Source organism: Corythoichthys intestinalis, chromosome 20 (genome assembly GCF_030265065.1).
Source record: "Corythoichthys intestinalis isolate RoL2023-P3 chromosome 20, ASM3026506v1, whole genome shotgun sequence".
In the NCBI taxonomy this organism is placed as follows: domain Eukaryota; kingdom Metazoa; phylum Chordata; class Actinopteri; order Syngnathiformes; family Syngnathidae; genus Corythoichthys; species Corythoichthys intestinalis.
The window spans coordinates 16995703-17022334 of NC_080414.1; the positions used below are offsets into that span (position 1 = coordinate 16995703).

Genomic DNA, 26632 nt, shown 5'->3' on the forward strand with positions numbered 1-26632 from the left:
TAAATAATCCATAACTGCAGCCCTACTTTTAGTCTCTTCATGCCTTAACAAGTATAAAGAGTTGGAGGAATATATAACTATACAAAAAATAGTATTAAGGGGAAAAATAGTAAATATAGGGAATTCAATTGAAAACTACAGCTTAATATTATATTATTATTATATATTAATATCATATTTTTCAGACTATAAGTGACACCTGAGTATAAGTCGCACTGTCCAAAAAATGTGCAATGAAGAGGAAAAAAACCTATAGGCCTAAACCACACTGGAGAAAAATTGCGTATTTAGGTAAAATTTCTTTTATATAATCCAACACCAAGAACAGACATGCCATCGTGAAATGATATTTAAAATAAATTTAAAAAAGAATAGATAACAACAGGCTGAATAATTCTAACGTTACATGAATTTTTTCTACTTGCAGCTTGTAATCTGCAGAATATGATTTTCTTTTCAGTGCCATTTTGTTCAGCCCTTCTCAGTTGTTTTTATCTGTTTATATAAGTTGCCGCCAATGCTGAAACACAAGCCTTGAGTGCCCTCTTCTGGTTTAGTGTGAAAATAACATGATAAAATAGTGTGTTTATCATTTCACACATAAGACGCTCCAGAGTATAAATCAAATCCTCAGCCAAACTGATAAAAAAAAAAAAAAAAAAAAAAAAACAAAACTGTGACTTAGTCTGAAAAATACGGTTTAAAAAAAAAAAAAAAAAAAAAAAAAAAAAATATATATATATATATATATATATATATATATATACACACACATATATAAATATACAGTGGGGAGAACAAGTATTTGATACACTGCCAATGGGAAAACCCATTGGATATATATATATATATATATATATATATATATATATATATATATATATATATATATATATATATATATATATATATATATATATATATTATTATTATATTATTATTATTATATTATTATTTGATACACTGCCAATGGGAAAACCCATTATGAATAAATAAATAAATAAATAAATAAACAAACATATATATATATATATTTGGAATAAATAAAATGATCCGATTTTTTTTTTTTACGCTAATTACCAATATTTTCTTCATTTTCCCATTTTAAGTTGTATTTTTCTCATAACTTTCTGTGTTATTATTACTATTTTTATATCATCATGTATTCTCAAGTGTTGAAATTCATAACAAGTATAAATAGTGTTTTGATTTAAACTGTTTTGTACTTCTATTCGGTTTTTCCTGTTAATTATGTATTACCGCAATCCACTGGTATTTTCTGTCCATTGCAAGTAAACCCTGTAACCGGATGTTGTGAAGTGCACTGCTGCCATCTTGTGGCAAGTGTATCGCGTGTATTTTAGGAGATCAACTGACGGCTTACGTTATGGAAAACAACTTAAACACAAAAATCAAGAAGGTGCAGTACTATTTCCACCTCTTTAAGTCTTATAATATTTTTAGTTTTAGTATCTAATTTTTTAAATTAAATATTTTTCTTTTCAGTCATTAGTAAATGTTTACAAATTTTAGTCATAGTTTTGGAGTAATTATTCTTCCTCAACTGTGGAGGGCGCTACCAGATTTTGCATGTCATAAACCACCGCGGTAAATGTTTCCCGCTGAAAACCAAACCAGACTGAAACTGAATGAGTAAACATGAACATGGAGCAACAAGTTAGCGATAAGAAAACAACAAAAACATTGCTCGAAGAGGATTATGACACCGGTCAGCTCAACGCTGTGGCCTCGAAGTGGATTCGAGACTTCCTTTTTATCGGCGTTTGTCGTCGCTTTAGAGAGCAAAATCAAGATGCGTTCAAGGACGCCATCTCAACTTACAAATGTGAGTGGTTTATACTCCTTTCATCTATTTTTCAATTTGACTTTCCTTATTACAAGTATTCTCCAAGACATGTATTTCATTTTATGGGTGCTATAACTGCATTATCTTACTTATTTGCGTTATAAACGGTGTCAACAAAAGCATATCTGAATTTCCCACGACCTAAAATGCGTTACAACCGTCACACTACTTTGATACCAAAATAAAAACCACTACGGTAGCTGTTGTTTCTGGTTGTGAGTAGTTTATTCTCCTTTTATCTGTTTTTGATTTGACTTTCCTTATTACAAGTATTCTCTGAGACTTTTATTTCATTTTATGGGTGCTATAACTGCATTATCTTACTTATTTGCGTTATAAACTGTGTCAACAAAAGCATATTTGAATTTCCCACGACCAAAAATGCGTTACAACCGTCACACTACTTTGATACCAAAATAAAAGCCGCTACAGTAGTTGTTGTTTCTGGTTGTTATTTTGAATATACTGTATAACGTTTTCTTCGCTTGTCCGTCTTAACGTTGTTACTACAAGTCCCACAATGCTCCGCCTGTGTAAGGTTTTGTATCTCAAAATGCACTATACATTTCTTTGCTAATTGCAGTTTTTCATTTGCCACATTATTGTGTTCGTTATTGACTAATCGTACATTTTGACCACTTCAAAATACCATTTGAATAATTGATAATAATGAATGTTTTTTTTTCTCCCAGCCGTTTCTCAAACGCCCTTACTTGAGGCAGGAAGCTCAGATAGGAAAGGACAAATCTGTGACTTCCTTGCCAGGGTCATACAAGGAAAGCAGTTGGGTAAGACCCAGTTTCACCACACACAGGTCAACCTATGTTGCGTTTTCATCACTTTTTGTCACCGTTCCTTCCAGGCACCCGTTTTGAGGAGGACGACGACGAAAGTGTGATGCCTCTAATGTCCGCAGCCAAAGTTTGGTTTTACCTCAAAGATGTCGTGGAGGATGAAGGCTTGTTTGATAACGTCACACTTCTACTGATTATACAGGTGACTTTAACTCTCCTCCAGGATTTGTAATTCACCCCTTTTTTTTCTTGCCATTTCCTTTCAATACGCCTTTTGTCAGTCTGTAGCCGTATGCTTGGAGAAAGGTCAAAAAAAGCAAGCCACCGGCGCTCTTAAGTGGTTCGAGGAGCACGTGGAATACCCGCGCAAAGTGGGAGCCAAGCTCGCCACAATCGTGGCACAGATGGACACCTACCACCAGTTTCTCACAGTGTTCAGTTTCGCGCGACTGCTGGAGTCGGTGCAGACCTTCTTGCACGCCTACCTAGCCAAGCATCCGTCCGACTTCCTTCTCAAGGTACGTGCACATAACCATGTTGTTTTCCGCCATTTTTGTGGTTATGAATAGGGATGGGAATCGAAATCCGATTTTAATTCCGAACCGGTTCCTAGTGTTTCGAGGCGTCGACATCACAATGAAAAACGATCCATTTAATGATTCCTAAAGGTATTGCGTGTTCACGTAACGTGACGTCTTGTTGTCCAGACGCATCAAACTAGCATGGCGCCAAGAACCACTCGCTCCAAAGTTTGGCTACACAACACCAGGACAGAGGGTGAAAATGGAAGGTTACGACGGTTTAGCGCGAGCATTGCAGCCATAAACATAACAATGACAGCACGTAGGTTCAAACGCTCAAAAGTGTGTCTTCACTTCACGAGGAAAAATTACAACAAAGCGACTTGCAGTCATTACAAGGTAACTGCATCGGTAGGGAATACGACTCTACTGTCCTCACCTAGACGTTAAGGCTTAGTCCTGGCTATACAGCGAGCTAAACTCCCAAATGACGATGCAGAAGACGTTGGTATAATATGCTGACTTTATTCAGCAGTCGTTATGACACCATCACTTGAAGAGTGAAACTAGAAATAGAAATGAAACAAATCAATTTCGTCCCCAATAACAAACAGGTTCGCGTCAACGTAAATCAGCGATGATTAGCTGCTAATACAGTAATAACACAAACGGTTAGCATGCGTTCGCTAGCATTAGCACATCGTTCAAACCACTACTCAACTGGATTTAAGTGTCCGATCGCGAGTCGAAACACACAACAACAACAACACAAAAGATGATACATACAGGCTGTAGATATTTTACAAACATTAACAAAAAACGTAGGCTCTAGCAGTGTTTCCCTCTCTCACTAACTCGCTTGGATGCTTTGTAGCTGCACTTCTTCGAGTGTAAGCGTGCTCTTCTTCGCGTGAGGAAGCGCAAGGATGCCCCCACTTGAGCGTGAAAGCACACTAAAAACTAAAACACATGCATTTCAATATAATGGTAAATAATACACTTTAACACATATTGCCAAAGGCAGAACAACGACCTATATGCCAATATATACCAATTTAAAAAAAAATTTCTATTAGAAAAATGTTTCAGTAAACTGTTACACGGTCTTGTGTATTTGCCACTTATTTCCACAGTTAACATTGAGACTTTGGGCCTCTTTTGACCTTGTTGTGAGTTTGTAAGGTTGTGACTTCTGATTAAACAAACTTGATGCCAAACAAAACGTTTGTTCTTCTTTTTCCCCAAATTAGAGTCGATAAGAGAATCGATAAAGAATCGAATCGTCAAGCAATATCGATAATGGAATCGGAATCGTAAAAATCGTATCAATTCCCATCCCTAGTTATGAATATGATGCCTTGGGATGCAAGGGGGGGTTGTTTTTGTTTTAAAATGTTAAGTACTGTAATGTAATTTTGATATAATTTTAGTCATTAAAGTGATCCTCTACCTTAAATACATGTATGCTCTAATAAACCACAATTGTTCTCTTGTACTAAAATATGCTGTTAGAAACACATAAAATGTTAAATCAATGGCAATATTTTATAATATTTTCTACATATTTTGACCGTTAGTTGGCGCCATGGTTTGCGGGCTTGCAGTGATGACGTCATTGGGATCTTTCCAAATGTGTAGAGTGTTCAACAATTGCTTATTGCTGCCTAAACCCGCGAAGTAAAATGCCACGGTGTGCTGCTTTTGGATGCAATTTCCAGTCAAATGGAAACAAGGGGAGTGAAGTGAGTGGTCAAGGTGGAATTATTATTTTTAGTGAATAAAAGTGCATAAGTGGAAGCTTCTCCCCCTTTTTGGTCCCTGTATGCAAGTATCCTACCCACCACGCGATACAACTGGCGCCCGAACATTTTTTCTGGATCCTCAGTCAAGTAAGGGATCCGTCTATTTTCTGGATCCGATGGTCCCACTGCGTCTGCAATATTGGTTTCGGATCTATTTTTTTTATTCGTTGGTTCCACAGCGGCTTTTCGGATCAGTCTTATTTTGTGGAATCAACGGCCTGACTGCGGCTGGAACATTACCATGGGATCGGTCTAATTCCTGGATCTTCGAGTGAGTAAAAAACGCGGATTTGGATTACTATTGCTATCTTTTTTGTTGACTATTCTTCGTGGGGGTTTTCCCCAAATCATACCAAATAATCAAAGCACTGTGGCACGCTACAGTGACGACAGTGACTCTGACATGGACCTTACAACAATGTTGGAGTTCGTCAGGGAACGCATGTTTGCGTACTGCTGAGCTCCCGAGTGAAGAGTGGTCAAGGTGGAAATATTATTTTTTGTGAATAAAATTTGCATAGGTGGAAGCTTCTCCCCTTTTTGGTACTTTTATACATACACGTATCCTACCTACCACGCGTTACAGTGTACAAGACATATATTGGGATAAGTTTGAAAACACAATATGCTTACCTTGAATATCTGCTAATAAAACCGGAGTTCCCAACAGCATACACTCTTGCTCCCAACCGGAGTTCCCAACAGCATACGCTCTCTCGCTCTGTTGTCATTGAGACTTTTGCCCAACTTTTGTCTTATGAGGTATTTGCTGCACGCATTTTTCCTTAAAGCTAGTCTTGTGAACGACCGACAGTGCTGTTCTGCTCCTCTCGTTTCAGATCTGGTTCAAATAGGAAGGGTAGAACCGACGACATGTTGGGAAAGCTAACGAGTGACACGCTGGAATTTTGGCAACGGGGACTGCGACGTAACAAGAATGGCGACCTATCACTTAAAATAATTTTACAAACATTATTAAAACAAAAACATTAAGAGGGGTTTTAATATCAAATTATTATAACTCATACTAACATTTATCTTTTAAGAATTACTTGTCTTAAAAATAGAGGATTTACGAAGGATGTCTAAAATTGCTTATTTTATGCCAATTACATGTAGTGGGTCTTTTTTTTTTTTGTCTAATTAGATTTCAGTTTACAAAAAGGAAACACATTATACAGTACTTTTTTTTTTTTCTAACCCAAAACGCTCTTTTTATTCATATAATTGTGACTCTCTTGGGTTTCCTTACCATCCAACATGGTGTTCTCTCCCTCTTGATCAGGGTTAAGTGGGACTCTTTTTCATTATCATCGGCTGTCAGTTCCATAATTCCGAAGTGCCAAAGTCGAGCCCTGAAGGCCGTGTTTAAGTGGCGAGCTTCATTTGGCACCTCTTCAAAACATCTCATGTAAAAGTTAATTGTGTCGAATGGCTATGAAAACGATCATTTTGTCCTGTCCTCCAGGAAGCCATCACAGCGGTCCAGTCGGCCCAAAATACAGACGCTACAGACGGTGTGGCCAAAGAGGACAAGTCATTCCTGGAGGCGATCAACCGCTCAAAATTAAAGACAAAGTATGGAAAAAAATCAACCCTGCTCCAATACAATTTTTCACCAACTTTTCTTTTTTCGCAAACTTGTAGAGCGGAAGAGAACATTGAAGTCGTCTCAAACAAGAAATCACGCTTGTCAATCAAATTACAATCAGTAAACGGTGAGTTTCTGCTGGAAATATTTTGCAAAAAGCCTAATTTATGAACACCGTTGCTACAATTTCTACCCACAGAGTTTCTAACGTCGGATGTGTCGAGCGATGGTGGACACGAGCAAAGCGTGGACTCTTTGGGAGATACCATTCTCTCCACCGGGGCTGACCAGTCGCAAAATGACGACGACCGGTAAGGAAATTGTTTGACCAATCGCACATTTTTATACAACATAATGCATGTAAAGCATGTAAAAACAATGAAATACTGAAACTTGGGAGAATTTCATGTCAAATATTAGCCCATTAGCTGTAATTGACAGGTCTCGACGTCCAATCCATTTTGACTGGGAGAGGGCAAATGAACGGATAAAGGTTAAAATCAGGCATGAAAATCTCTCACCTTTCGGCGAAATTTGCCGTTTTGAAGTAAAAAAGGATGACCTACGTGAATTGTTTAGATTCGCAGAGAAGGGTTAGGGGCGGTTCCGGGAGATTTTTTTTTTTAATATCGGACGCTTGGTATGCAAGCGGGGAAAGCGGCACAAAGCCGGGCAAAACATGATGCTTAGAGCTGGCAAAATTAAACGATTCCTCGAAGTGAATAAAATTACTCAGACCAGTTTTTAAACTCGAGTTACTCGAGTTCCTCGAGTATTCGTTTCAGCTCTAATTTATACAGTATACTACTATATATACTACTATATATAATTTGTTTAAGAATTGTTTTGAATCATGTTGGAAAGGCGAAGTCAGGGTTCTTAATCTGTTTACATTCCATTCTTTTGCACTGGTTAATGCTATCAGCATTTAACCTCATTGTTTATTTGCGATTTATTGTTGTTATTTACGTGTTTATTTGTACTTTAATAAAGGATTATTAGATTAGTCGACTAATCGTAAAAATAGTCGGCTGACTAATCGTCGTTTGGGAAAGCCCTAGTTGTACAGTGTACCGGAACAGATTTCCTCCACACCCTTCTCACCTTTTTTACCCCTGACCCATTTTCATGCCAGTAAAATGAACTGGACTTCTATCGCCGTCAATGGCACTGAAAGATGAGCATTCCCAGTTTAATTGAATGTCTATCGTTGTCATGGTAGGCAATGACTTAATTTTGGGGTGCTTAAGAGTCACATTCTGCTGAATTTGTCACTTTCTGTACATTTTGGGTCAATTCCTGTTGATTTTAGAGCATTTTTGGGTCACTTCGTGTTCATTAGTCATTTCCTGGTCAACCCTCTGGGGCATTTGCAGATCACGTCCTGTTGTTTTTGGGTTGCTTTCTGTGTATTTTGGTTCCATTTCTAATGATTCAGGGGCATTCCTGTGTCATGTCCTGTTAATTTTGGAGCAATTTTAGGTTTTGGGAGGTTTTTTGTCAAAAATAATGGCTGCCAATGAAGATTTTTTTTGAGGGGGGGTGGTAGTGAAAATCAACAGAAGGAATGGAAACTTGCCATTGGAAATGAATGGAGATTGTAAATGTTTGGGTAAGTTTTTGTCAAATTTTGGTGGAATTACACATTTCTGCCAAAAGCTGCCTGACAACTTGATTATGTGATTAGACTAAAACATTTTTTCCCCTTGTCTTAGACTTGAACATAATCGCCTCTCAAGAAAAAAGTCCCGTGGCCGAAGACTGTACTCTAGTAGTGAGTGTTGGTTTATTTTATGTTTTTTTTTGTCCCCCGAAAAAAAATAACATGCAAAGCCCCTCTGCTTAATAGACTCGTCACAGCTGGACGCATCACCAGACCAATCCAGCATCCGGAAAGAGGTAAAGCCTGATAATACTAACGTATTAAGTAAAATCAGCAACTTTATATCCTTTTTTTTCCCCTTATAGAACGCCCGCTTTTCCAGTGACGACAAGGCCAACCAATCAGGGGTGACCACTACAAAGTACAGCCTCTCCTTTCTATTAGTTTTTTTTTCTATGGTCCTAAATAGGGGTGGGGACAGGATTGCCGCGGGTCCTTAAAAATTCTTAAAAGGTCTTCAATTTAAAATCCAGCTAATCAAGGTCTTAAATTGTCCTAAATTTAATGGAAAGTTGCTGTCAGTATTAAATTTCAAGACTATGCATTTAATGCCAGGTTTGCTACCAAAATCTTATAAATCCTTTAGAGCAGGGGTGTCCAAACTTTTTGCAAAGGGGGCCAGATTTGGTGTGGTAAAAATGTGGGGGGCCGACCTTGGCTGATGTCCTTTACTTAGAACAATATATTTAAGCAAATTTTAGCAAGCCATTCTGTGTGTCACATTTGCTTTTGTTATTTTTTTTAATTTAAACAATCTCGCAACTAGCCTTTGTGGCGTTCTCTTTTGACTCTCGGGCTCTTACGAAATACTGCTGCTGGGAAATTAATTAAACTAGCTTCAAGTTGCTACAATTTCTCTCTGCGTATCTTCCCTGTAATCTTGTCGTACATGTCAGCGTGTCTCGTTTGGTATTATCGCCTCACATTGAACTTTTTAAAAACAGCTACTGTCTTTCCAAATGAGGCAGACCGAGTTGTTGCGTATTTTATGAAGAAATAGTCCAATTTCCACCTATCCTTGAAGCGTCGGCCGTCACAGTCAACAAATTTTTGTTGTTGTTGATTGTCGCCATTTTAGAAAATTGGAAGTAAAGGATCGCACAGGGTAATGTTGCTTAGAGTGCTGCTGCCTTTTAGTGGGTAAATGAGGAGCAGCATTTAGTGTGTAAGCTACTTCATATGCTGGTAGCAGTACTGCTGACCAATTTATTAAGTCTGTGTGCGGGCCAGACGTAATTGATTTTATGACAGAGGATGGGGGCCGGACGAAGTTTGACCGCGGGCCGCATTTGGCCCCCGGGCCGGACTTTGGACATGTCTGCTTTAGAGGAATAGTGTTAGGTTACTGGCTGTCAATGGCGGCGGTAGACCCTTAATTCATTTTGACTGGACGTCTATCAGTGTCAATGGCAGCCATTCAGCTAATGTAAACACTATTGTAATGGAAGATTGTGGTAGCAAACTGTTGCTTTCTTTTTTTTCTTTAAACTAAAGAATGTCCCCAAAGTGCCTGTGACACGATAAAAAAAATCTTAAATAGCATAATTATTTGAATTAAAATCTTAAAATCTTTTAGTCTGCCGTTTAGCCTCGCCTGTCATTATAGCGCTCTAGCGCCTCCATCTGGGTCGGCTGAGTAACGATTTCAGCTGATTTAGAATTAGCCCAATGGGCAAGGTTCAGAACAAGGAAAATGCGACAGAGAGCAGCAAAATGTCATCTTTGTTTTAATCTCTCTACTCCAATATTTTTACAGGATTCTTTACATGATTTTTACAGGATCTTTTTATCTACTGTAATTTTCGGACTATAAACCGCTACTTTTTTCCTTCATTTTGAATCATGCGGCTTATGGTCCAGTGCCGCTTATTTGTTGATTTATTTGGGTTAATAGGTAACACTTCATTTGACAGCGGCGTCATAAGACTGTCATAATTATGACATGACACTATCATGGGCAATACTGAATGCTTATGTAATTAGGTGTCATCCAGCAAATTATGTCACTAACCCCATTTATGTCCAGCTTGGAACTTTTACATCCATTCAAAAGTGAAATAATTTGCCAGATAACACTAAATGATGTCTATTATAAGCATTCATTAATGCTCATGACAGTTTCATGTTATAAGTATGATTATGACAGTCTTATGGCACCACTGTCAAATAAAGTGTTACAAAATACCATAACTAGCAGCTAATGAAACAACTGGAACAGTAACTGAAGAAATAATGACCACAGAACATGAATTTTGATCTGTAGTGCTGCAATGCAATCTAGGAGGCATGTTGGACAACAACAGTGTTGACAGCAGGTGGCTGCAGAGGTTGACTGTCTCCACAAGGGAGCAGTGATAGCCAAATGAAGCCAATTGGTTCAAAGCTTCACGGTGGTTCATTTGGTCTTAAGACAGTCATATGATGCCACTGTCAAATAGTGTTACCGGTTAATATCTTTTGGTGTAAATATCCCTTAATACACTAAGGACAGCTGTGGCTTATAGTCCAGTGCGGCTTATCTATGAAAAAATGCAGTTTTCGTGCCAAATTTGGTGGGTGGCGGCTTATAGTCAGGTGCGCCTTTTAGTGCGAAAATTATGGTATTTTTTCCCAGTTGCTAAATGAATGGTATGGACAAATAACAGTCTTGCGCTAAATGGAATAATGAAATATTAAAAATGCATTTATTCAGTACAACAGGGCTAAATTACTACATAATGGTCAAAACTCCAGACTTCTTAAACCTCCTGAACGATATTTTATGCCACTGGAGTTAGTCCGCTGTTGTCATTTCCCTGCGGGCACTCGAGACAAGGAACGAGTGTAAACAAAAGAGTGTGAGAGATATGCTAACCGGAACCGAGCGGCTCTTCGAAGTCTTTTCCTCGCCTTTCGAAAGCGAAAAATCACACAAAACTACCTCGACTCATGTCACACACGGCGGCGGGGTTGATTGTAGGGCTGCTGCTATCGATTAGTTTAGTAGTCGATTAATCGATGAAATAGTTCGAATAATCAAGTAATCGGATCAGGAACATGAAAAATTAAAATACCTGAACTGAGCCTTAAACAGTATAAAAAATAAATCCGGATCTAAGTATAACAAAAGAACAACTGGCAAACTTACATAGCAAAAGTCTGCTAGCTTAAATGCTAAAAAATGCTAAGGTTTTTTTTTTTTTTTTTTTTACAACGCTCTTAACAAATGGCTCACATATTTCCACGAAAAATGGCTAAATATGCCTATAAACTAAACTATGAATGCATAGAAAACATATCAAACAAAAACCTAGCTTATGTTGGTCTTAACAGGGAGCAGTTGGATTCAGCTATTTGAAATTAGGTAGGCCAGAGGGCAGTGTATCCACCCTAATCAATAAAACTAAATGCAACCCCTTTAAAACAAACCATTACAACGCCACTTTAATTACGAATACTCAAAGCAATAAAATTTAATTTGAATATTTTTCTCTAATCGAATACTCGAGTTAATCGATTAATCGTTGCAGCACTAGTTGATTATCTTAACCGATCGGAATTCAATTATTTTTGGGGGGGGCATTTCTTTGGCTTAATGTGTTTATGTAATGGGTTATTGTACAGTATCCAATGTTGTCACAGATTACTTGAAAAAGTAATTTAATTACTGATTACTGATTATGCCTAAAAAAGTAATCTAGCTACTTTACTGATTACTTCATTATCAAAGTAACTAAGTTACTTTAAAAGTACTCTATAAGTTACTTTTTACCCATTTTTCTCCCTTTGCCGCCACAACATAAGAATAACAGCAGAAAAATGTCATCACATGTCATTGACTTTCCGATGATTGAATTTAAAGGGGAATATCAGAATTTCGCGCTAGCTTAGCCACTCCGGAGCCCTTAAACTAACAAATATCTGACAAACTCCTTGGAATTTGTTGAAATCAACTCCACCGACCAATTAAACCCCGCTAACTCTGAGATTAAGCCTAATGTCAAAACTTCTGAATTTCGGGTTATGGTTAACAGCATATCAGTTCCAATGTAAAACAATGCAAACTGACGGCACAATAATCAACAACACACAAGTGGATTGTACAGTGCAATAAACACAAAGATGGTGGCGGGCGCGGATGCGCGTGCAGCCGTGCACATTAACAACCCGGAAGTAGTCCTCTCAACACACATGAGGTCAATTTCGCAACAAAACGTGGCAGCAACTAAGCACTTTACACTCAGTCGGACTTACAACACATCCCACAGATGCTAAACAAACACATCACCTCACGGCATGAATGTGAAACACGCATATGATGTAAACAAAGCTTGCCAACTTGGAGCGATGACTGCCCGTCGTTGCTACGGCAAAGCTACGAAATGGCCGCGTATGTAGGGGGTCCAACCTTTTGCTGATACCCTCCAGAATGAAGGAAAAATACTCATCTTCATTCGTGGATATCCACAGATCAACATTCCCTCGCAACGTCTCAATACTCGGCGCGAATGTCCACCCGCCTCAGTCCCACAACACGCGATGCGAGACCAAAACAGGAAATAGCTAAGAGGTTGTCATGGAAGCACGTACCGGGAACCTTTTATCTGAGCATTTTCTATTCAAAATGCTCTTTGTACATGACTACAATATTCTTCATTCTACATACAGTGGGGAGAACAAGTATTTGATACACTGCCAATGGGAAAACCCATTGGCAGTGTATCAAATACTTGTTCTCCCCACTGTACGTTATGAGGCAATGAAAAAATAGTCACGCAGAGACACTAAGGAAACTAACTTTAATCAGATTACTGGTGTAGAAAAATGAACGCGTTAGATTACTCGTTACTGAAAAAAGTAATCAGTTACTAACTCACGCGTTACTGACAACACTGACAGTATCATTAAAACAAAAGTCCAGATTGGTAACTTTTGCTCAGACAAAAAATACCACTGTTAAAAAAAAATCCAACAAAATTATAAGCAGTTACTCAAAATGTTACTCATTACTTGAGTATTCTTTTCACCGAATACGTTTTCACTTGTACTTGAGTACATTTTTTGGACGACTACTTTTGCTTGAGTAATATTATTTTGAAGTAATCCTACTCTACTCACCTATCTAAGTTTTTTCTTACCAAAACAAAAACTTAACCCCATTTTTCACTCTCCTGCAGGAACAAACGCAAACTTTTTTCCGCTCGGAACAAAATGTGGGAGCCAGACGCTCAGGTGAAGGCACAGGTTTTCGTCAGACCACTGACAAAAAGAGGTATTTTGTTCTGTCGTTATCTCATTCCGCTGTTACCAAATCACTCAATTTTCTGCTTTCCAGATCTAAACAATTCCTCTGTCAGTCAAGGGAGGCGTCAGCGGACGGTAAGTTGCACCGACAAAGAACCACCCTCAATGCACCTTTTTGTATGTTGTTGTTGTTGTTTTTTTTTTTTTTTAAATAATTATTATTTATTGTGTAGAAATGGACATCCGCGCTAGACGAAAAACTGGTGAGAGGGGTCAAGCGTCATGGTAAAGGCAAGTGGTTACAAATTCTGCAGGATGATGACTTTGAGGGCCGCACTGGCGTCATGCTCAAGGACCGCTGGAGGGTTCTGGAGAAAGCTGACAAAGTGGACTAACTTTAATTATTATTATTATTATTTTTTTTTTTTTTTTTTTTGTAATCTTTTTTATTACAATTGCGATGCATCCCTGTGTGCCACTAGAGGGCATCATTTGGCCAGTAAAACATTGAGTTAACTCACAGAAGCTTCAAGAATAATGTACATTTTCAGCTGTTATTAACTCACTTGCTGTGCCAAGGAATTAGCGAATAGTGGAACTTGACCTTCTTTTGTTTCTTTTAACTTAAATTGGATTAAATTATTTCCAACAGTCTTTATTTTTTCATTTGATAGATTGCTTTTTGTCGCATTTATGTTTAAAAAAATTCTGCCTCTGTTTGTTGTTATATAATCTGCCTTGAAAATCAACAAAGGACATTTTTTTTAACCAATCAGGTTGCAAATCTCATAGGACGAGTATATTTGTGCCCTGTGATTGGTTGTTTAAACTAGCTAAACAGCGCACTCGTGATCTGCTTATACAATTAATAAAGAATCTTTTTCGAGTATCTTATTTCCATATTTTATGTATCATTTTAATTGTGAACTCCATCAACATGCTCTATAACTTACTTTTTTTTGTTTTAAACTCATTGGCTGCCATTGACGGCGATCGATGTCCAAACTATTTGCCGCTGTCAGCCCTCCCAGTTCAACTGGGTTGGACTTCTCTCGCCATCAACCGAGAATATAAAAATTCTGGTACACGTACAGTGGTACCTCTACATACGAATTTAATTCGTTCCGGGACCTTGTTTGTAAGTCGAAATGGTCGGATGTCGAACAGGATTTTAACATAAGAATACATTATAATTCCATTGATTTGTTCCACAGCCCAAAATACTACAGTAAATTCTTAATAAATGCTGCTGGTACAATTGCAAATGGCAATTACGCAGAGCAAAACAAATTATGAATAAAAATTGGAATGTTAATACCTGTAATAATGTAACTAATCGGGTTCTGTTGTGGCGGGTGTGTTTTGCGTGGTGTACCTGAACACATCGCGTGGACGACTTGACTGAGTGAGAGAGGACATTTCAGGCATGAAAACTCTCACCTTTCGGCAAAATTCGCCGTTTTGAAGTCAAAACGGGTGACCTACGTGAATTGTGTAGATCCGATGAGGAAATTTTTAAGGGGTTGGGGGTTCAGGAGATTTTTTTTATGTTGGAGGCAAGCGGAGTAAGCGGCACAAAGTCAGAAAAGCGCACCAGAGTGGCCAAACATTGACTTATTTCAACGAAACAAAGGAGGGTACACTTTTGTGTCCTGTCTCTTCAATGCCAAGCTTGGCTGCACGTCAGCCGTGAATGAACACCTAAATCGCCATCAGCCAGTTGTAATTTTGGAAGACTACAGGAGACAATTACAAACTCGTAGATTGTAAGGTTTAGAGAACGTACTTCCAGTGAGCATTTTAAAATGAAAGCACGTCATGTTCATCATATACCGTATTGCCCCGAATATAAGACGGCCCTTATTATAAGACGACCACCTCTTTTTCAAGACTCGAGTTTGAAAAAAGACTTTTTAAACACCAAATTAATTTTTATACAGAAAATAATTAAAGTACATCTGAAACAAATTATTATAACAATATATTTGATAGAAAAAGCATGTTATTTTGCCTCATTCAAATCTTAATATCTGAACATTTAAATATGTAAACTAAAGTGCAATCACATTCGTAAATGAAAGGCTTTTGGTTTTTGCAATGTAAATAAACCAATCTATTGTGATAAAACAACAACATTGCAATAACTGTGAAGTCTACCTGTAGTCTTGAAACAAATCTGAATAAGGAAAAACATTGCAATTAAAAAATACAAACTATTCTATTATTTTCTTCTCTTTTCTTTCTTACCGCTTTCTTCTCCTTCGTGTCAGGGTTTCAGTTTAGCCTGGGGAGTCAAGTTCAGCATTCGCTTCAATGATATCTGGCGCCATCTAACGTCGTGAATGGGTATAATGTCTAGACCCCGAATATAAGACGACCCCCACTTTTTCAGTCTTATTTCAATGCAAAAAACACCGTCTTATATTCAGGCCAATACGGTAAATAACGATTTCTGGAGTTAATCCCACATACATCAGAATTCAAGATTCTACAATAAGAATAGCTTTAAAATCACACCCTTTATGAAAAATCTGATTGGCAATAATTATAATACTATTACACATAGTAGTACACTATAATATTAATGCTAGATATTTTTTTAAGAATTGTTTTGAATCATGTTGGAAAGGAGAAGTCAGTGTTCTGAATCTGTTTACATTCCATTCTTTTGCACTAGTTAATTCCATCAGCATTTGACCTCATTGTTTATATGTGATTTATTGTTGTTATTTACGTGTTATTTGTACTTTAATAAAGAATTTAAGTGTTCCAAATAAGTGTCATCAAAAATGTCATTGTTTAATTAGTTAAAAAAAAAAAAAAAAAAAAGATTTTACTTTCACTTTGTTCAGCTGCGGCGGACAGTAGGCATGTTGTGTTGCACAAGTTCTGAAATAAACGATTAGAAACCTGACTAAGCTGGAGATTTTTTTGGCGATTTTACCACAATAATCATTTTCACCTTAACTTATAAAGATTGGCGAACGGAGGACCAGGGTATGCCACCTCTGGTATAGCCAGTTCACGGCTGTGCACAACACGCTCATATTTTTCTATCATTTCCATCTTCATTTCAATTGTAAGCGTCACCTTTTTCCTTTTTTTTTTCATCAACTGTGTTAACGTTCTCCGAACCCGTCTTGAAAATCCGCTATGCGTCCATCTTGCGGCAAAACAAGGAAACTGCGGCGCTGCCATAAATCGTCGTATTTCGAGTACATTGGGGCAAATAAGTATTTAGTCAACCACTAATTGTGCAGGTTCTCCCACTTGAAAATATTAGGCCTGTAATGGTCAACATGGGTAAACCTCAAACATGAGAGACTGAATGTGGAAAGAAAGAAAAAAAAAAACAGAAAATCACATTGTTTGATTTTTAAAGAATTTATTTGCAAATCATGGTGGAAAAGAAGTATTTGGTCAATACCAAAAGTTCATCTCAATACTTTGTTATGTACCCTTTGTTGGCAATAACGGAGACCAAACGTTTTCTGTAACTCTTCACTGTTAGTGTGGTCCTAGCTCTCTGTAGGTCATTCACTAGGTCCCTTCGTGTGGTTCTGGGATTTTTGCTCACCGTTGTTGTTATCATTTTGACGCCACGGGGTGAGATCTTGCATGAAGCCCCAGATCGAGGGAGATTATCAGTGGTCTTGTATGTCTTCCATTTTTTAATAATTGCTCCCACAGTTGATTTCTTTACACCAAGCATTTACCTTTTGCAGATTCAGTCTTCCCAGCCTGGTGCAGGTCTACAATTTTGTCTCTGGTGTCCTTCGACAGCTCTTTGGTCTTGGCCATAGTGGAGTTTGGAGTGTGACTGACTGAGGTTTTGGACGGGTGTCTATTATACCGATAATGAGTTAAAACAGGTGTCATTAATACAGGTAACGAGTAGAGCCTTGTTAGACCTCGTTAGAAGTTAGTCCTCTTTGACAGCCAGAAATCTTCCTTGTGTGTAGGTGACCAAATATTTATTTTACACTCTAATTTGGAAATAATGTTTTTAAAAATCAAGCAATTTGATTTTCTGTTTTTTTTTTTTTTTTTTTTTTCCACATTCTGTCTCACATGGTTGAGGTTTACCCATGTTGACAATTACAGGCCTCTCTAATCTTTTCAAGGAGGAGAACTTGCGTAATTGGTGGTTGACTAAATACTTATTTGCCCCACTGTATGTCGTCGTATGTAGAGTAAAATGGCGAGTCAAATTTTACATCGGATGTGGAAAAGATGGTGTGTCGAGGTACCACTGTATATTCTTTATCCTCTACGAAAAGCAATTGAAATGACAAGCTCTAAGAGTCGAAATCCTCCCTGGATTAGATGTCTATCACCGTCCATGGCAGGCAGTGAGATAATAACATGGAATTCTATAACTCTCCTAGGATATATGCCTTTAAAGTGGTCCTTTTGATTTAAAACATGTAGGAATGTTTTCCTGTCTGCCATTTCACAGAGTCCGCACTCCCGCTGTTAAAGAGTTCAAGTGGTCCTTAATTAGATGAATACAAAGCTGTGCTGTGGCGGGCAGTTGCACTGTTGCGTTTTGCGGATCCGCCTCCATGTGCCGCTGCATCGGGGGTTTCCTACTGCCTGCCATTGCAGCACAGTGTCCCTGTAAGCAAAAATGTTTAACTACACTTCATTTTTCTCATCAGTTAAAATGTAATACACAAGAGATAACTTCCTCTTTCAAAAATATCAAACTGTTCTCTTCTTTTAAAATATTTCAGATTTAAATTTTAATTCAAAAAATGTAATGATAATAATTTAATAATTTTAGCCAGAAACATGAAGTCGATGCACATCATTGACAATTGTGGGCCACATCTGACCACGAGTCTGACACCTGTGCGCTACAATAAAGACAATGTAGATGTTTTTATTAGCATAATTCTATTCATTTCAAAACTGAGATTGCACAACACTACCCTCTGGTGGGTGAGTTATTACTAGCATAAAACCCAACCCACACAGTGTAGTTTCTTTAAAACCAACCTGTCTCTTTCTTGACCATCTCCTTGACAGCTGCTGCTGTGGTTGCGCATAGCGGGTGGCTGGCACGCCACGCACACCGTGAAGCCTTCGGTGAAGTAGCGCATCCAGTGCGCGTGTGGCCGGTTCTCTGCCGCGCAGTGAGGCGAGCGTGATTCCAAGGAGAATTCTATGCAGAACCTGCGGGAGAAAATAGGTTTATTTGATCAAATGACTCCAAAAATGTGGCAAAATGTAGCTCACCCGTCATTTAAAGGGCTCCCGTGCACGTCCCTCTTTGGTCTTCTCTTGCCAAACTCCATGCTAGTAATGAACGCAGGCCCTGATAATAAACGTCAAACATTAGAGTGCGTTCCAAGTTATGCAAAATTAGTTTTTTCTCACCTGTGTCCAGTCCACATGGGGTTCCCCTGCGGTCTCTGTAGTCCATGCAGCCGGCCCGCTCTTCCAGGGGCGGACAGGGGTCGCCGTCGTTAGCGGGCCGCTCTGTTATGTGTCGTACTCGTGCTCTCCAGGAGGGCCGGCATGATTCCGCGCAGCCGCTCCAGAAGCTCCAAGCGTTCACGGTACAAGCTTGGGCTGAGAATGAGGACATGAAAGATTTTGTTTTGGACTGGTATTGAAACGTCTATCCCCGTCAATGGCAACCAAGGATTTAGTAGTCTTCATAATCTCGTAAATTGAGGTAAAACATTTTCATCAACGGAACAGTGTGATAATTTGTTTGCAGGTACACACATACTTTTGCCACTTGGAGGTGCTAAAGCACCTGCCTTTTATATCCGAATGAATATACTGTATTGGCCCGAATATAAGACGGCCCTGGTTATAAGACGACCCCCTCTTTTTCAAGACACAAGTTTGAAAAAAGACTTTTTGAACACCAAATTAATTTTTATACAGAAAGTAATTACAGTACATCTGAAAAAAAAATGATTATAACAATATATTTGAGAGAAAAAGCATGTTATTTTTCCTCATTCAAATCTTAATATCTGAACCTTTAAATATGTAAACTAAAGTTCATTAACATTCGTAAATGAATGGCTTCTGGTTTTTGAAATGTAAATAATCCAATCTATTGTGATGAAACAATAAAATTGCAATAACTGCAATAACCATCAAAGTGAGGGCTAACTGTAACTGTAGTCTTGAAACAAATCTGAATAAGGAAAAACATTGCAATAAAATAATGCAAACTGGTTAAACTTGAGAGTAGCTGAGATCTGTCGTGACAGAACATCGCTTCAATGATATCTGGCGCCATCTAGCGTCGTGAATGGGTATAACGTCTAGACCACTAATATAACTTTTTCAGTCTTATTTCAATGCAAAAAACACCGTCTTATATTCGGGCCAATACGGTATATATTTTCAGTCGTCCTTTTTCTTTTTTTACATCGTATTCATAGACCATAGACTTCATAATATATTGACAGGGTGCGGGGCCGATTAATAGGGGGCTGCTCTTTGTCAAAGCTGACCGAGTCTGAACACAGACAAAGAGGTTCATACGTTTAAATTTCTTGTGAATAAATGCTTAAATCCCTTAATTCCATATAGATATGGACATAAAACAGTGTCAGTTCTTGGTTAAAAAAAAGCAAAGAACAGGGCAGTTAGCATTTATTTTACGTAAATGTTGCAAATTATAATGCCAATGCCGTAGCGGTTAATTTCTCCCGTTGATTTTTTTCACAACGTTTCAAAATGCTCGGATGGTATGAAAAATATCATAATTACCTTGAATCCTCGAACAAATTACTCCTGAGACAATCCTTCCTGTTTGTATGCGGAACAGCTTTCGTACTTTTTCAACCTAAATCCGGCGTTGCGTTGGTTATAAGAATTACTGCGACCGACTGCGAAGCATTACTTAGCCTTAACTGAAGCTCAGTGTGGGCAAGCCCCCTACCATAGGCGTGGCGCAGGGTATGGTGGAAGTGTCATGTCAATATACAGTATAATGAAGTCTATGCATAGATTAATCTTTTTAGCATGCAGCTAAAATGTTAAGCCCTAAAATGGTAAAAAGGCTAATGCCCCAAAATCAACAGGAAGTGACCCAGAAGTGCCCCGATATCAACAGAAAATGACCCTTAAAGAATAAATGTAGATGTACTCAGATGTGTGCCAAAATCAACAGGAAATTACTCATAAAAAATCAATTTGATTGATCAATTTCACTAGGAAGTGACCTAGAAATGCCCCAAAATCAGCAGTTAATATCCCATTTAAAAAATTAATTAATTAGATTTCTCAAATTTAACAAGGAGTGACACAGAAATGCCCAACCCAAATTAATAGGAAGTGACACTTAAATACTGTATGCCATTGACAAAAAGAGTGTTACTGACCAACGGATCAAAGTAAGCCTGGGCGATATAAAAGTTGTTATCACGATAAAAGTTTTCTTATCAGTATAAATCGATCATTGCCACAATGATTTTTCATGATTTTTGCCCCTGAGTGAAGGTTGACAAAACCAATTAACCAATCTTTAATGTCAGAACAAAGATGCATGCATGGATGCATGCATGGTGACAAACTACTGTACTACACAGCATTTCACAAATATGAGGAACATTACACCACATTAAACGTTAACAAAATGCAGAACATTGCACAAAATCTGAGGTAGATATGCAATCTCAAAAAATGAAATCACCATAAATAGACTAACTAATTATCATTTACACTCAGCAACATGTTAAAGTCTTTTGTGCATGAAGTCTTAAGGTGTCTGACAGTTGCCACGTTTACGTGGAGCCAAATATTCCAATTACAATCGGAATATTTGTTCAAACCGAATAAATGTGTTCCATATAAACACCTCATTCGGAATGAACAGGCCCAAACCGAATGGAATTTCATTCCGATTCACAGGGGTGGAATATTCCTTTTCCCAAACCGATTGGAAATAAAATTATATCATGTAAACAGGGAAGTGGAATGGTGTCTGGTTGCGTTCTTTCTGCACATGCTCCGTACTGACGTGGTGACGTCACTTTGTGACGTAAGTAACGTCACTTGCAACATGGCTTCCAAGCACAGCGCACCTAATTGGAGTCCGGCGGAAAGATTGTATTTAATTCAAACTTGAAAAGAATTGAATATAATTGCTCGCTTAGACGGGCGTAAAACGAGGAACAGTGAACTATTTAAAAAAGTTCACAAGAGGTTACACGAAGCCGGAATAGACCGGAGCGTTGACCAGATTAGAAAGCGGTGGAAAACCGGCTACTACAAGGCAAAAGAGCAAAACAGCAGAAGCGGATACAACCCCACAAACACAACAAGTGGGTTAAAGTTAAAACAGCAGCACTCCGATGATCGATCTCCATGTTTTGCAACGTGATGCTTTGTTTTGATTAATCTGCGCATGTCAGACGGCAGTTGTCAAACGTCCTTTCGGTATAAAGGCAGTCACATGTAAACGCTGGATCGGAATAGATGAAGTGACATGTAAACAGCCGATCTGAAATTTCCATTCGGAATGATTTGAATCGGTATGAATAAAAGTCAGCATGTAAACGTGGCTAATGTCAACAAAATAAATTGACAAAAGAAAATGCTCAGTTTAAAAGAATTGACAAATAAACAAACAAGATAGCCATTGCTTTAAAGGTTACGGGCCAGAAAATTAAGTCAATCCACAGTTTCAGGCTTTAATGGTACTTTGTGACAGGTCACAATCATGTTCCCTCCTGTACTGAATACCCTATCAGAGCTAGCGTTCACTTCGCATCAGTATCTTCTGGTGTTCGGGTGGTGTAATTACGGTAAAAATCTATCGACTTTTATCGAACATTATTTCTGTTGACAAAAATTGTACGGCGATAATTATTGTTATCGTTTTATCACCCGGGGTTAGATCAACAAATCCCAACACAATTTTTCTACAAATTGCCTTTTCTAGTTGTAATGTATTGTTGTAATACACTAAGTCATAATGCTTTAAAAAACAGCATCAGGAGGTTAATTTTGGCAACATTCTCTCTTATATTTACTGTATACTTAATAGTTTTTTAAATAATTATTTTGTACATACAGTTGGGCAAATAAGTATTTAGTCTACCACTAATTGTGCAAGTTCTCCCACTTGAAAATATTAGAGAGGCCTGTAATTGTCAACATGGGTAAACCTCAACCGTGAGAGACAAAATGTGTGTGTGTGTGGGGGGGGGGGGGACAAAAACCAGAAAATCACATTGTTTGATTTTTAAAGAATTTATTTGCAAATCATGGTGGAAAATAAGTATTTGGTCAATAACAAAAATTCATCTCAATACTTTGTTATGTACCCTTTGTTGGCAATAACGGAGGCCAAACGTTTTCTGTAACTCTACACAAGCTTTTCAAACACTGTTGCTGGTATTTTGGCCCATTCCTCCATGCAGATCTCCTCTACAGCGGTGATGTTTTGGGGCGGTCGTTGGGCAACACGGACTTTCAACTCCCTCCACAGATTTTCTATGGGGTTGAGATCTGGAGACTGGCTAGGCCACTCCAGGACCTTGAAATGCTTCTTACAAAGCCACTCCTTTGTTGCCCTGGCTGTGTGTTTGGGATCATTGTCATGCTGAAAGACCCAGCCACATCTCATCTTCAATGCCCTTGCTGATGGAAGGAGATTTTCACTCAAAATCTCTCGATACATGGCCCCTTTCATTCTTTCATTTACACAGATCAGTCGTCCTGGTCCCTTTGCAGAAAAAAAGCCCCAAAGCATGATCTTTCCACCCCATGCTTCACAGTGGGTATGGTGTTCTTCGGATGCAATTCAGTTTTCTTTCTCCTCCAAACACGAGAACCTGTGTTTCTACCCAAAAGTTCTATTTTGGTTTCATCTGACCATAACACATTCTCCCAGTCCTCTTCTGGATCACCCAAATGCTCTCTAGCGAACCGCGGACGGGCCTGGACGTGTACTGGCTTCAGCAGGGGGACATGTCTGGCAGTGCATAATTTGAGTCCCTGGCGGCGCATTGTGTTACTGATAGTAGCCTTTGTTACATTGGTCCCAGCTCTCTGTAGGTCATTCACTAGGTCCCTCCGTGTGGTTCTGGGATTTTTGCTCTCCGTTCTTGTTATCATTTTGACGGCACGGGTTGAGATCTTGCATGGAGCCTCAGATCGAGGGAGATTATCAGTGGTCTTGTATGTCTTTCATTTTCTAATAATTGCTCCCACAGTTGATTTCTTTACACCAAGCGTTTTACCTATTGCAGATTCAGTCTTCCCAGCCTGGTGCAGGTCTACAATTTTGTCTCTGGTGTCCTTGGACAGCTCTTTGGTCCTGGCCTTAGGGGAGTTTGGCGTGTGACTGACTGAGGTTGTGGACAGGTGTTTTTTTATACTGATAATGAGTTAAAACAGGTTCCATTAATACAGGTAACGAGTGGAGCCTCGTTAGACCTCGTTAGAAGAAGTTAGACCTCTTTGACAGCCAGAAATCTTGCTTGTTTGTAGGTGACCAAATACTTATTGTGAGATGTGCTTTAATGCTTTTGCACAATAACAGTATTAACAATATTCACAATAACAGTATTAACAATATTCACCATATTTACAATAGTTATTGCAATTATGTGTGTTTCAAACTAGGTGTTATGATTATGTTTTCTCATGTAACAGTCCATTCGCTTGTGCTTTAGTGCTTACACAATGAAAAGAGTCATAATGTTTCCTTTTTCAATAGACGTCCCCATAATGTTTCCTTTTTCAGTAGACGTCTCAATAAAAGGCTGCGCTCCTCAGGGGTTAGGTTAGATAAGCTTGTTGTGAGCCACATGCTCCACATCAACCTTTTCTCCTGACGGCCGTTAGCGTAAAAGCTTTATCTTCGTCTCAAGTCTGATTCTTCTTCCGTCCCTTCCTAGGTCTTTTGTTGTTTTCTTAGTTCAAGTATTAAGTTTAGACCTAACACTTATTTTCCACTCTAATTTGGAAATAAATTCTTTAAAAATCAAACAATGTGATTTTCTGTTTTTTTTTCCACATTCTGTCTCTCATGGTTGAGGTTTACCCATGTTGACAATTACAGGCCTCTCTAACCTTTTCAAGTCGGAGAACTTGCACAATTGGTGGTTGACTAAATACTTATTTGCCCCACTGTATATGTTGTATGTTACCTAATAGTGTAACAGGCTTTTTAAATGATTTATCTTGGTCTCATTTCCTTCCTTATAATAACAAACTACCCACTTAAACAGGGATGTGTTGATTTTTCCAGCCATTAAAGTGTCCCTAAGTTAAGCAACCTGCCTGAAAACTTGCAGGTACTTCCTTGTCAGTCAAGGTACACCTATATTTGTAAAAAAAAAAAAAAAAAAAAAAAAAAAAAAACATTAAAAAGTTAATAATCCGTCACATATCCCATATAAAATGTTCATTATTAAAGCTTTCCTGGATGACGCGTGCTTCCGTCACTGCAATTTCTTAAACTGATCGACTTAATCGCATTCTTGAAATAGTTGTCGCTCTACCCTTTTAGCTCAGTCAAGCTGGGTAAACACTTCCACCTCTATGAGATATTTCCAGCACAGATAAGCATTATCTTGCCTGGCCGGCGCTCACCTGGGCAGTGGGAGAAGTAGTCGAAGCAGCAATCCCGCGTTGTGGCGCAACCGCGGTCACAGTAGCACATCCCATAGATGCGGTCCATCCTCCAGTCGGTGGAAGTGCAACTCATGTCACGGGCATTGCAGCATTTACCTAAACAACCTGCAGAAACTAAGTGGTGCTCTACCATAATACTCAAAAGTAGCAAAAGGTTGAAAATCTCCATTTTGAAGGATGAGGTAGTCAATTTGGGTCAACTTGAAATAGTGGCAACTCCATGTGTCGCACCTCTCTGGAGACTGAACACTTAGAAAGCGTGGAGTGAGGTGGTTTGTTTTTCTCCTCCCCGCATGCTCCGCCCCGTGGGTTTTCTTGCATCACCACAGTTGTTACACCGATGGCAGTTTTTGGGCCGCGACAAAAGAAAGAGAGGAATGCGAGTGCTTGGATGTTCTCCACGAGGGCGATAGTGCCAAGCATTGTTCAGTCCAATTCCTTTAACTTTCACTTTTGTGACAGCTTTTTCCAATCTAGAGTATTATCTTTGAAAGGCTGACTCATTTTTACTCAAAACTCCATTTTATGATTAACTAATTGGCTGCCGTTGACTCTTATAGACGTCCAATCCATTTGATCTGCGAGGGGTGGCAGCGAACGTACATTTGAAATTAACGATTAGCAACAGTAATAGGACGGTGGGTGGGTCCCACACTTATCTGTATGGCAGGGCTCCAGGTGGGGATCCTGTCCTGCTCCGGGCGTAGGGGGCGACTGGGGTCCTACAGTCTGTTGCATCGGTTGGGGGGTTGTGGCGGCGGCTGGGACTCCGGGTATTGGGGGCGGTGGCACATCCCTTTGTCCTTTCCCGCATGGCTGTTTAATAGGGGCACGGATGGTTGGGAGACCGCCCTGGGTTCCGCGGGTGATGACAATTGCCCCTTTGCCGGAGCTGCAGGGCATAGGCGGAGTTTGAATTTTGTGCCGAGGGGTGCAAAACATGTTGATGACCCCGAAACGCGGTGTCAGTAATAAAATTAACTTACAAGATATATGCTCGGTTAGTAGCTTAGCCCATGCTCGTAAATACAGGCATACTACACTCACAGGCCACTTTATTAGGTACACCATGCTAGTAACGGGTCGGACCCCCTTTTGCCTTCTGAACTGCCTCAATTCTTCGTGGCATAGATTCAACAAGGTGCTGGAAGCATTCCTCAGAGAGTTTGGTCCATATTGACATGATGGCATCACACAGTTGGTGCAGATTTGTCGGCTGCACATCCATGATGCGAATCTCCCGTTCCACCACATCCCAAAGATGCTCTATTGGATTGAGATCTGGTGACTGTGGAGGCCATTTGAGTACAGTGAACTCATTGTCATGTTCAAGAAACCAGTCTGAGATTATTCCAGCTTTATGACATGGCACATTATCCTGCTGAAAGTACCCATCAGAAGTTGGGTACATTGTGGTCATAAAGGGATGGACACGGTCCGCAACAATACTCAGGTAGGCTGTGGCGTTCCAACGATGCTCAATTGGTACGAAGGGGCCCAAAGAGTGCCAAGAAAATATTCCCCACACCATTACACCACCAACACCAGCCTG

General features: G+C 39.0%; 2 protein-coding genes across 3 annotated transcripts; one reads left to right on the forward strand and one right to left on the reverse strand.

The window, feature by feature from the left end:
* The first annotated feature begins 1270 nt into the window (after positions 1-1270).
* On the forward strand, positions 1271-16226 carry terf1 (telomeric repeat binding factor (NIMA-interacting) 1). Of its 2 annotated transcripts, none has more exons than XM_057824878.1 (13): positions 1271-1846; positions 2560-2655; positions 2730-2863; positions 2943-3179; positions 6453-6562; positions 6632-6702; positions 6775-6886; positions 8291-8349; positions 8425-8474; positions 8544-8599; positions 13395-13449; positions 13553-13596; positions 13695-13792. In XM_057824878.1, exons 1-12 carry the CDS (start codon positions 1660-1662, stop codon positions 13556-13558), a joined length of 1173 nt encoding a protein of 390 aa, XP_057680861.1. In that variant the 5' UTR covers positions 1271-1659; the 3' UTR covers positions 13559-13596; positions 13695-13792. The 2 variants fall into 2 exon arrangements, with proteins under 2 accessions (XP_057680861.1, XP_057680860.1); XM_057824877.1 differs by having other exon boundaries at positions 1276-1846; positions 13395-13489; positions 13695-16226.
* Positions 12988-25972, reverse strand: LOC130908932 (somatomedin-B and thrombospondin type-1 domain-containing protein). Its single transcript, XM_057824879.1, has 5 exons — positions 25039-25972; positions 18844-19038; positions 18703-18781; positions 18463-18639; positions 12988-18079 (listed from the first exon to the last, which is right to left on the reverse strand). Exons 1-5 carry the CDS (start codon positions 25247-25249, stop codon positions 17962-17964), a joined length of 780 nt encoding a protein of 259 aa, XP_057680862.1. The 5' UTR covers positions 25250-25972; the 3' UTR covers positions 12988-17961.
* Between the last annotated feature and the right edge of the window lie 660 nt (positions 25973-26632).

What these genes read in the sequence shown, in the direction of transcription:
- terf1 (XM_057824877.1), top strand. Translation starts at nt 1,660, where the DNA reads ATGAACATGGAGCAACAAGTTAGCGATAAGAAAACAACAAAAACATTG. An exon ending in CATACAAGGAAAGCAGTTGG is followed by an intron (nt 2,656 to 2,729) that starts GTAAGACCCAGT and finishes CGTTCCTTCCAG; the next exon opens with GCACCCGTTTTGAGGAGGAC. An exon ending in TCAGGGGTGACCACTACAAA is followed by an intron (nt 8,600 to 13,394) that starts GTACAGCCTCTC and finishes ACTCTCCTGCAG; the next exon opens with GAACAAACGCAAACTTTTTT.
- LOC130908932 (XM_057824879.1), bottom strand. Translation starts at nt 25,249, where the DNA reads ATGGAGATTTTCAACCTTTTGCTACTTTTGAGTATTATGGTAGAGCAC. An exon ending in GGGAGCCCTTTAAATGACGG is followed by an intron (nt 18,640 to 18,702) that starts GTGAGCTACATT and finishes TTTCTCCCGCAG; the next exon opens with GTTCTGCATAGAATTCTCCT. An exon ending in GATGGTCAAGAAAGAGACAG is followed by an intron (nt 18,080 to 18,462) that starts GTTGGTTTTAAA and finishes TTTTGCTTACAG; the next exon opens with GGACACTGTGCTGCAATGGC.